Below are 12126 nucleotides of genomic sequence, written 5' to 3' on the forward strand. Positions count from 1 at the left end.
TTGGTTTGGGAGTTTAATTGATCACTATATTCAGTTATTCACCCCATCTAGTGGCTGAATGCTGTATAGCATCTATACCAATGCATTCTGCATCAGCAATGGAGGAGCAAGAAACCTGGAAGTGGATCTTTAAAGCTATTTTTCCACAGATTTGGTATCCACTGATTTTTTTTTTTTTTAAGTTCACTAGGGGTTCCCACAGTAGATAACAAACCACAACCTGTACTGTGTATTTATTTACTTCATTCTATACTTCATTCTAACTGAGCAGTTACTGAAAAGGTTATCCCCAGGATAAATGTTAATTAAATTATGGTCTGTAGGTAAATTCATGAATTCATAGCGGTATCATCTCTTAGGTTATTCAACTGAAACTAGTAGAGTGATATATTTGGTGAATTCACTCATCGGATTGGCATGAAATTTAATTTGCCTTTTAACATCATAGTGTTGAAAGGATAAATTATTAATTGTAGTTATTCATTTTGTGAGTTATCTTGGGGTGCAAAAGGTGAGAAGACTGTGACCAAAATGATTACTGGGTTGGGGCAGCCCCCTTATGAGGAAAGACTACAGTGTTTGGGGCTCTTCAGTTTAGAAAAAAAGGCCCCTGAGGGGGGACATGATTGAGATGTGCAAAATTATGCAGGGGATGGATAGAGTGATGTTCTTTTTCCTCATTCACAATACCAGAACTAGGGGACATCCACTGAAGTTGAATTTTGGGATAGTCAGAACATAAAAAAGAAAACATTTCTTTACCCAGCATGTAGTTAGTCTGCAGAACTCCTTGCATAGGATGTGGTGATGGTGTCTGGCCTAGATGAGTTTAAAAAGGAATTGGACAGATTTATAGATGAAAAGTCTTTCACAGGTTTCAAGCCATGATGAGTATTTACACCCTCCTGGTTGTAGAAGTAGGTTACCACAGAATGCCAGGTGCCAGGGAATGACACCAGGATGCAAGTATTCTGTTGTCTTGTGTGCTTTCTGAGTCATCTGGTAGGCAACTGTGAGATACAGGAAGCTGGACGAAATTGGCTTTTGGCCTGATCTAGTGGGGTTCTTCTTATAGGGTTACTTGAGGATGTCTAGAAACAAATAAATGAGATAGGACTTGTAAAGAACTCTGCATACTGAATTGAAAAAAAATGTGTATATATTTTAAGTTGCATACTAAAGAAGTGTATAAATTCAATCATTTTTTGGGATTGAGACTAAATTTTAAAGCAAAAAAAAGAAAATTTCTTTTGCAACTGGATAGATAAGATAAATATTATAGTATAATACTTGAAAGTTAACTATCTTATATTAGACTTTATGCTTGGGGGAGAGGGTAAGGTAAGAAGAAATATTTGCATGGAAAGTTCAAAATTGGATTTGGAGAAGTCTAAAATTGGATTTAGAGAAATGACAGTTGTTTCTACATAGTTATGAACATGGCTGAAAGCAATGTTCACTTGTATTGATACAGAAATTGAAAATAAGACCTGGGCGGATATGGTCCTTAAAGGTTACAGGTCTCATTCTTGCAAAGAAGCAGCGTTGCCTATGATTAATGCTCTGCTCTTTTTCATATTTTCTGCCTATTTTTTTCTTATTTGTGGTCACTTCTAATCCCTCAGTTTTCTGTGCTAGCTCAGCATCCTAAATGCTGCTGAGACATCCTCCTGCAGTAGGAATTGTTTTTTGTTTGAAACGCAGTCCCCAAAACACGCTTGTGGCTGGATGTATATTTGTCGTTCTCTGTATCCGGACTTTCTCCAGTAGCCAAGCCTGGCCAAGCCTTTTACTGGGATTCACATGTGCCCACCAACTGAGCAGCCAAATCCACATACACAGGAAAAGGGGTGGGATGAAATGGCCAGTTGGTTTCCTTTAACCAATCAGGTAACCCCATGACATAACCAAATGTTAGTCTCTTAAGATTAACTAGAAAGTTGCTTGGTTGTGTTTGGAAGACCTTCCATTGGAACCCACTGCTGGTTTGTGAAAGGCAGACTCACTTCTTTCCAGTATGTGCAGAAGGCCAGAATACCTGGGACAGAATAAGTACCTGGCACTAGTGATGGAATTTCTAATTAGGTGTACTTAGGGAGTAAATTTTGCTTTGTTTGCTGTTCACTCCATGCCAGCTTGCAACCTCCCCCAGGGTAACAAGAGTTGGGGTTTGTGTGCTTTTTTCGTCAGTAGCTACTGGCTCCCTCTGCTGGGTGTTACTAGTTACTGCAAGCAATTTTGTCAAGCTGTCTTTTGACCATCAAGCCACGTTCAGGCAAACCATTTCATTGGCCAACTCTATCCTCTTTGCACATTTTGTTTAATTTTTTTTTCTAATTTGGGCTTTTTAATTAACTATAGTTTTTTCTTGCCTGCCTAGGTCGTTTCATAGATAATTAAGTGGGCCTTCATGTCTGATTAATTGCAGGCACTACTATGATTTGAAGTTAAACAAGAACCCCTGAGTTCTGTGCTTTCCTGGGTGGTTTTTCCCAGTCAGCCACCGGTCCAGTTTTCTTAGATTGAGATGGTGGCAGTGGATCAATCTGTTGGTTTCCCTGCACTATTCAGCTGCTAGCCCAGTAAATCTGGGAGGCAGACAGCAGGGAGGGGTGTGCTAAATGCTAACCACTAGGTGCTATTTCTCTTGGTTAGGTCCCTGACAATGTTTCATAAGACTTGCCCACATATCTGTTTTAGGTGGCCGGACAGGTTTACTGGAGCAAAGTCGTTTTAGGTTGCCCCGTAGCCTAAGTTTCCTAGCCTAAGTCTAAGCTTCTCAGTGTTCTGACCAAATCTCCAAAGTGAGGTTATGAGAACTCTGATTGTTCCTTTCATTACAGGGTCCTCTGTTTTTTTCACCCAAGAACCAGACATTTGGGAGAAACCTGCAACATTTTTTAGTTTTAAATGAAAGTCGTTACAAATTGTGCAGTACAGTGAAAAGTGGTAACAATATGCTTTCTCTTTTGCTGGTTTCTGACGTTAGCTGTTAGCTGTGGTCATCCTGGAAGTCCAATTTATGGAAGAACAAGTGGAAATGGTTTCAACTTCAATGATGTTGTGACATTCTCTTGTAACACCGGGTATGTCATGCAGGGACCGACAAAAGCCCAGTGTCAGGCAAATAGGCAGTGGAGCCATCCACCCCCAATATGTAAAGGTAAGAGCAAAACAAAATATGCTTTAAAGCTGTAAATAGAGCTTGCTTGGGATCAGAGGGGGGAAGAACAAGGTAAAATGGCGTAATTAATATCTCTGTTAGCTACATTTTACAAAATCAACTTACAGGTCCAGAGTAATTATCTGCAGATTTGGGACCCATGGTTTTATCTAACCATGGATTCCGAACCTGCAGGTTCGACTGAACCTATTCCTCCGAACATGACTGGATCTGTGCTCTGGTTGCATCCAGAGAACCTTCTGAGTGCCAGGGATGCCATGTGCAGCCTCCCCAACCCTCGAAGGCCTTCAAAGGTCTTCTGAGAGCTGCAAATCATCACTTCTGCTTTTCAACCCTCAGAAGGCTCTCTGGATGTGATCTCTGTAGCTCCAGCCTGGTTCCAAGGGCAACAAGGTGCCTGACCCTCAGATTTGATTATCTGTGGATTTGGAAATCTGCAGGGGTTCCGAAAATGGAACCCTCTATAATGCCAAGGCACGACTGTAGTTTTAAAGGTACAAAGGCCTCTTAAGATTTGAACTACTAAATTTTACTTCATAAAATATATTTATAGTATAAAAATATGCTTATACACTTAATATACAGATAGTGTGTACACTACACACACACACACACACACACACACACACAGAGTTTGTAAAACCATTTGAATTGAATTTTTTAGTCACTGTACCTAATGTGTTTGTCCTTCTATTTGAGATTTTGTTTCACCTTTTCAGCTTGGAGCTAAAACTGAAGTAGCAAACTCTTTAGAAAGTGTCTCTTACAGCAATTTATTTTATACCTCATATCTAATATATGAGGTTCAGTTGGTATTTTGCCTAACAATGATAAATCTCTTTGGAGCGTTGGACAGTAAAATATAGTATTATAAACATTATTGCTCTGGGTGTTAAAGGTCCAAGGTATGTATTGATTGCATTTGGTTTTCAAAAACTTAGACAACCATGAAATTTTAAATCATATTCAAACAACTAAACTGATAATAAGCATCAAATCATGTTCTTTCTTGATGCTCCCCCCCCCCCGGGGTACAAAACTATAGTTCTGGCTTGAATGCTATGATGTTTATGTCAATTAATGTTGAGCTTAATCACAAATTGCTATTGCCTGTTGAGTAAACTTGGGTAAACTTCCCAAATAACTGCAAGCTTGCAAGTTATTTTTTTTATAACAAGTTAAACCACTGCATTCCCTCTAGTAGGTTCTTGTCATAGTGACAAGGAAAAAACACAGCAGCATTCCTAATGAGAAAATTACCCGTATAACTGCAAGAGATATCCTGTGCTAAAGACAGTGTGCAAGTGGCCATTTCACGCCACTTTTCTCTCATCTAGTTTTCTAACTTATAGGGCACAATCCTAACCAGGTCTACTCAGAAGTAAGTCCTCTTTTGTTCAATAGGGCTTACTCTCAGGAAAGTGTGGTTAGGATTGCAGCCTTTCTAAGTTTATGGCACTTGTCTTTTTACATTGCTCTGCATTTCCCGATTTTTAAAATTTTCTCTTCAGAAGCATGCATGCAACCAGAAATGCCCCGTTTTTCTGAAAACAGAGAAAAGGGACCAATTCCATTCAGGACCGTTGTGTGCAGGGAAGTTAACTTGTGGGCAGGAGAATCCCATAGAATTGCATGCTAAAAAAACCAGACATTCCTCTTTGTTTCCAAAAACAGCAGTAGAAGATCAGTTAGTACCATGCCACTGTTCCTCAAAGAGCAACTTTTAGGACATGTTGCCACATCATGGGAATTCTCAGCACAAAAAGATATAGTTGACCTCCCTGTTCCTGCTTTCCATGGTCTTTACCGGAATCAACTCTGCACAGCTTTTATTTTTTGGAGGGAAAAAAAGTGGTGTTTATAGTTGAAGCTGTATCTCTTTAGTATGAGTTTGTATGGTTGTATAGTCCTGTCTCTTAGTCCATCCATTAAGTTCCAGGTTCTAAAGGAATCTATTTTTGGAAGAAAAAAAAAAAATAACATTCACCATCCTAGACAGGAAAGAACCATCACACAGTGTAAGAATGGTCGTATATGTACACATGTATTTAATTCATTGTCTTAATTTGATGCTTGTCTTAATTTAATGCATGCATGTCTTAATTTGATGCATTCAACAGTTTGACTGCTAGCCTGTCACTTCTGCAAACGGAAGGCACTTCTCAGTATGAGCGAGGAAGGGGGATTTTTTGCTGATCTGCCCTTACTTATTTCTACAGCCTTACGAGCTCTATGCAGTCGTGTTCTGATCACCTCCCCTGATCTTTTGGAGCAGACTTTTAGTGGACACAGACGGGGGGGGGGGGGTGCTGTGTTGAAGAGGCAGGAAAGAAGTTCACTCTTACAAGCTTCATTCCATATGTGTTCGTTTGGATATAAGCCATTGTATGAAATATGAAGGGCGTATGTGTATTTATCACCATTCTTTTCTCCTTACTGCCGCTCACATGTATTGAGAAAGGGAACTCAATATAAAAGTGGTCTCACATTATGTGATACAAACATGCATTATTCATAGCTTCTGTGCACTCCAAATTCAAATTTGGTGCTGTGTACCAAAAGCAACAAAAGAAGTGGGTCTGTGTTTGAGCAAAATTATAGTAAGGACATGAACCATCATATGCAGTAATTTTTATGGTTATTTTTGGAGATATAGGTATTTAACAGAGTATAGGTACGGTTTAATGGTAGTGGTATTCTGTGCATACTGTAATTTTTTTTATTAACTTCAAAAGCATATTGTTCCCTGTTGTGCATTATTTTGATTAAAAGTTGTATATAAATATTTGTTTTAACAGTAATTTTTATCTTGCTGTTCAAATATATATGTCACCTAATAGTATATTGATACTCTCAAGGCTACTTTGTTTTAGAACGATAACAATACTGAGAAATATGGAAGTAGACAGCTTCTATGACCGAAGCAGATGAATACAGAAAGTTGCTTCTCTAAGAACAACAGACCCCAGTGTATTTGGTTTGCTCAGACAAAAACCCCAGCATGGTGGAGAATCTTGCTTGCACTTTCCCACCTCTAGTATTTTTCACCAGGCTGATCCTGGTCTTGCTTTCTCTCATCCACACTATGATCAAGTCATTCAGTAAATAAAATGTGTTGCATGAATGAATCGTCTTTTCTTTCCAAGAAGACAAAATCGATGTGCTCTTCTCAATTTGGGGATTTTTTTTGTAAGGTGAAATATACATCTACTGCCGTGTTTATCGTTTTTTCTCTTCAGTGGTCAACTGTTCCGATCCAGGCATCCCTGCAAATTCCATACGAGAAAGTAAAATTGAGCATGGAAATTTCACCTACGGCACAGTTGTTTTTTATGATTGCAATCCTGGATATTTTTTATTTGGATCTTCTATTTTAGTCTGCCAGCCAAATGGTCACTGGGACAAGCCTCTGCCAGAATGCATTAGTAAGTATTTTAGAATATGTGTTAGTGAATAGATATAGAATAGATAAAGTGAATAGATATTGTGAATAGATATAACAAGCAGTCATAATTTCCCAATATGTTTATCGTGCACTGTAGTTGAATACAGCCAAAACATTCAGCAATCTATGCTTACTTCACTTGATTGTGTAATTATTGCTAGAAAGACGTGCTGTCTAGGAAATTTGTTCCATTTCATTTCTCCCCCATCTACTCTAGTGAATTATTTATCTCATGATTCCATTGATTCTCTTGACCCTTCCATTTGATCACCTTCCTGTGCCTCCTATTTCTTCTTCAAAGCCACAACATCTGCATTATTTTAATAGGGAAAAACTAACACTGAATTGATTGTGCGCCTTTTATCATAAAGATAATGCCAGTACTAATAGACACATACAAAATCAAACAGCCCAATCCTATTGAACACCCCTTGCAACGATGTGGCTACCGCTGTATCCCTCAGGGAGTAATGGCCTCGGAAGGTCTGCTTGGGGTAAGCCGCAGCAGTCGCCATGGGTCAACAGACCTGTGCCAGCTTTATAGCTGACTAAAGTCCTAACTGATTCGTGCAAGTGGATCAGATCTGGGAACGGGGTTAGGATTCAGTGGATGCAGCTGCTCTGAACCTGCCCCCCTCCTGGGCCTAATTTGCTCCCACCCCCTTCTCTTCCCCATGCAACCCTTCAAGGCCTCCTTCAAGGCTACCAGGGCCATCCTCTTGTATATAATAATAATAAAATAGAAGTATTTGCATAGTGCCTTTTGTGCATTGTTATAAACCTTACAGCAGTCACACTGGAAAGTTAACAAGTATTATCATTCTCATCTTGCAGTTCCATAGCTGAGGCAGGGAGGGAGCTGCTTGTCTCAAGCCACCTATTTTGTTCATGGTAGAGTGAGATTCAAATCAGAAGTCCTAATTCACAGCACCACCTCTTAGTATCACACTACACCAGCTCATAAAAGGAAGAACTTTATCACCCCCTGCACCCACCTGGTCAGTGTTTTGATGCTCAGTGTAATGAGGCAAGAGGGGAAGAGTTGAATAAATAGGTGGTAAGCCACATGCCTTCTAGCAACTTGTCCTCATTCTCAAAGGTTGTCCATTTCCTTTAACTATGCCCCTTGGTCTTACAACAATTCTACTTCCTTGTTGACTAACAAACCATTATCTGCAGACTGGCTTGGATTCAGACATAACGTGAAACCATGGCTCAGCGAAGCAAACCATGGTTTTGCATCATGCCTGGAGGGTGCTTCCTGATAGAATTTCAAAAGAAGGGCTGAGCAGGCTCTTCTAATGCTCAGGAGTTGGAGGAGGGTGGCCTCAGTGTTTTGAGTAACACTGTTTACTCTCCAGTACCACCAATAGTGCAATTCCCTGGCCTCTACCCTCAGTCTCCATGCCCATTTCTCTTTCCCGTCCTTATGCATCTCTTATGTATTTCAACTTCTGTTTAGATTGACCTGGGAGAAGCCTCACTACCTTAATTTAATATTAATATTGTGTGAGTTGCTGGGAGAGTTTTCTTGGCTGAGCACACAGGGCATATATTTAGTTACCAGTTAGGGAGGAATTAGCAGGATACACATATGTTAAATAGTCTCAGGCTGCAATCCTATACACATTGAACACAATGGGACTTATTTCTGAGTAATGCATAGGATTGTGCTTTCAATGTCTTAATAGTTGGAATAATGTTGGTAGCAAAATAATGTTGAATGCAGTTGTTTTGTTATATACATTTTGAAAGCTACCATCTTGCATATTACTAACAATCTATGAAAAGGTTTTGGTCTGCTAGGCAAAGCAAGTATAATGAAACCTTGTTTGGGGAAAAAAAAAGTTCAATCGCCTATCTCAGCAGCTCTTTGCGTCTTTTCAACACTGGGCGTAGGGGGCCTTTTTCTATTCAAAAACATCATTTATCCATGTGAATGTCATTCTGTGTAATAGAACAAAAGTTCTGTCCCCTTGTTGCCTTTGTTCTCATTGAATAGGTGGTGGTTGGCCTAAACAGCATAGCGTTGCCATCACTTTAGTCGTGCTCCCTCATTACTAACACTTTCCAACAGACATTTGAATGCTAAAACCATTTTGGAAATGTTGCCCTTAGAGATAATTGACTTCTGTATTTTTACACATATATAATATTCCGTCTCCAGCAGAATTTGATTCCGTTCTTTCAAGAGCCAAAAAAAAAAAGTATTGGCATGGCCGCCATGAAACCATCCTTGTCTTTATATTACAGTGTTTTAAGCCTCTTTTTTTCTGTATCATTGCATTCAGAGTGTTATAACCGTTCTGTGTATGCAGTTGCAAATGAATGCACACACTGGTGAAGTCTAGAAGGAAAGTTCTAGTTTACTTGAGGGGTTCTGCCACAAAAAGAAAATGAACAGGCAGGGTGCTGGGGCCTGCACGGTATCTAGCCCAAGTTAGGGGCTGACTGCAGGCCAGCCCCAGGCAAGTGGAAAAATTCCACTTACCCCAGGTAACACTGCAGCAGCCCCATTGGGGCTACTCAGATCCACACCATCTGAATCGGTGCCACAAATCTGAGCAGCCTGGGGCTGGCATAAGTGCTGGATTCTGGCCCCTTCTCCTGCTCCCTGCCTGCTTGCCCACTGTCCTGCCCACCGCTTGCCCTCCTCTGCCCCCAAACGCTTCCTTCCTGCCTTCTCCTCGCCCTCCCATGCCCCCTCCCAGACTTTCACACTGCCTGAACTCGGCTGGCATGAACTCACCCTGCCCAGGGCCTGCGTTGGCGCTGGGAGGCCAGTGCATGCCCCTGTGCCAGCCTTTGTCCCTCAAGTGTGGCGTGAGTGCTTTATGGCACTTTTGTGACACTCATCAGCCGGTGCAAGGAACTTGCACTGGCCGAGCGGGCTCTTTGGATTGCGCACTATGTAACACACATAGAATGACACATGAGCACACAAATAGGTATCATGCAGGAGAAAAAGCTGACTACAACTCATTCCTCGGTATACATTTAGTGACGAACCCAGGTTTGTTATTGCTCAGTGCTGAGGTATTCAATCTGTGCGTCAGGGCTCCCTAGGGAGGCAAGGCTGGTCCCCAGGGGCATCCTGGGGCATCTTGGGGAGAGAGGTAGCCACAGCTGCTCAGCTCAGCTCAGCTGCACGTGCTGCCTCCCTACTTGCTGCTTTTCTGCAGCTGTGGACAAGGTGGGTGGGGCAGTGTGAGGTGGGGAGGGCATGTGAAACATGGTGGGGGGAGGTAGTGGAGCCTCCACACCAAACTGAGAGAAGGCTGGCTGGGCAGCGGTGGAGGTGCTGCATTTCATCAGCACAGGGCGTGCTCCTGGCAGGGTTCAAGCTGGAAAGTGAGCCTGACCTAGAGAGAGCAGCGCTTTCCTCCACTTGGGAAGGAGAGACCCCAGCCTGCTCTTAGTTTGGGGGGGGGGTGTCCAAATGCCACAGCCTGCATTCCTCCATCTTGCCTGGGGGGAATAGGGGTGGCATCTGCATGTTGGGGTGTATGTGTGTGAGCAGCCCCCATCTACTTTGGGGTGAGTTGTAATCTTGCTCTGTGTGGCTGCAATCGTATCCACCACTTTTCTGGGAGTAAGCCCCATTGACTCAAATGGGACTTACTTCTGAGTAGACCTGCATAGGCTTGGGGTCTGTGCCAGCTTAACCAAGGATCTTTTTAACTTTTCTCTTTTTCCTCCCCCTTCAAAAAAGAAAAAAAAAGCCGCTCTTGATGAGTCAAGCTTTGTCTCCAAAAATTGATTAAAAAATAAAAATACCCATTTCTTTTCAGCCACCCCCCTTTTTCCCCTTGCCTCCTTTGGGGGGGGGGGGATACTTCCCACATTGGCTGCTATTATAAGACAAAAGGCACAATCCTAGCTAGGTCTACTCAGAAGTAAGTCCTATTGTGTTCAATGGGACTTACTCCCAGGAAAGTGAGGTTAGGATTGCAGCCAAATCTGGGTCTCATTTTCACATTAGTTTGCAATTAGCAGATACACACAAAACAAAGTCTTCCCCTCCCCTAGCAAATTCATCACTTATCTTCCCTCCCCCCCTTTCCAAAATCCTCCAGGTGTGCTGCTAACAAACAGGGCACAATCTTAACTACTTCTACTCAGAAGTAAGTCCTAATTTGTTCAATGGAGCTTACTCTCAGGTAAGTGGTTAGGATTGTAGCCTCAGAGTGCTGGCAGCTGTTTTTTTTTTGTTTTATTTCTAGTGTATAATTATAACACCTTCATCCCCATTTTGGGGGTAACTGAGGTGTGGTGATGTAATGGGGAGCCATGGCTAATGGCCACAAGAATCAGTGGAGCCTTGAGCCAGAAAAGCTTGAGAACCATTGGCTTAGTGCATGAAACATCTCCATCTGAAGCTCACTGGAATTACTCAGTGGCCTGGTTCACATCATGGTTTGTTTGTTCTAACTGTGGTTTGTTTGATTGGGCTTCCTGGGGCTTCCTACTAACTGTTTGAAGTTAATAACTGAGCTCAGTTTGAAGATGACTCACTAATCACAGTTAGTCCAGATAATAGTTTTGCATGACATCCAAATCGAGGATCCTAGTCTGGTCGTGGCTTTTTTCAAAGCCCAGTTCTCACAGCAGTTTAGATGCAATAGGCTGCTAGTTTCTCTATCTCCAAGCAGTTCTGTCCCTTTTATCTGCCTAGCAAATGTTAGTTTAATTGATCCACAATTGGAAAGTCAGCGGGGAACCTGATCCTGAATGAAGTGTGACTGTCAAATGGTGCATTTGATGAAAGAAAGAAAAAAAGCTTGCCGAGTTAAAAAAACAAAAAAGGGAAAGGAAACTAAGTAAGGAAGCAAACACACATTTAATGTCACATCTGTTTTGACTCCCATGTTAAGCTAAAAGCAGGATTTTCTTTTCCATTTATTTATTCTTAAAATGTCTCTTACTTTTTAGGGTACTTGCTATACTATACTGCACAATACCATACCACATGATATATAATTCAGTTTGCAAAATAATATTGTTACACAGATTTCAACCAGAATGGTAATGAAATTAAGTAAAAGAATACACCACTACAAAGATGTGTTGCTATTTTCCTTTGATACAGAAGTTTATTTAGAAGAATGGGGCATTAGCTTGTTGTCTTATTTTTTAAAAGGGCTGAACAACTATTTACTTCTGAACACTACTAGTCCTAAGAATTGTAAAATGTAGTTATGACAAAGGAAAACAAAATGTTGATTGGTGATTCTAATGTAATTTTTATCTCCAATATTTATGCATCATAGTGATTGACTGTGGTCATCCTGGCATTCCCCCAAATGCGATTATGTCTGGAGAGAAATATACATTTGGATCCACTGTTCGTTATTCCTGTACAGGAAGACGGTCCTTGATAGGCCAGTCCTCTCGAACATGTCAGCTAAATGGACACTGGAGTGGATCTATGCCTCATTGCTCAGGTACCACACTTGAAGTATGTTGAATGTGCTTTTGGAACTAATTTTGAGCTTGT

General features: G+C 41.2%; 1 protein-coding gene across 1 annotated transcript in view; it reads left to right on the forward strand.

Annotated features, from left to right (window-relative positions):
- CSMD3 (CUB and Sushi multiple domains 3) overlaps positions 1–12126 on the forward strand; it is a 710986-nt gene that overhangs the window by 641102 nt on the left and 57758 nt on the right. Inside the window, exons 56-58 of the mRNA XM_066624387.1 lie at positions 2990–3163; positions 6424–6609; positions 11900–12073. Of these exons, the coding sequence (XP_066480484.1) occupies positions 2990–3163; positions 6424–6609; positions 11900–12073 (534 nt within the window). The remainder of the gene's footprint in view (positions 1–2989; positions 3164–6423; positions 6610–11899; positions 12074–12126) is intronic.

Source organism: Tiliqua scincoides, chromosome 4, assembly GCF_035046505.1.
Source record: "Tiliqua scincoides isolate rTilSci1 chromosome 4, rTilSci1.hap2, whole genome shotgun sequence".
Lineage (NCBI taxonomy): Eukaryota > Metazoa > Chordata > Lepidosauria > Squamata > Scincidae > Tiliqua > Tiliqua scincoides.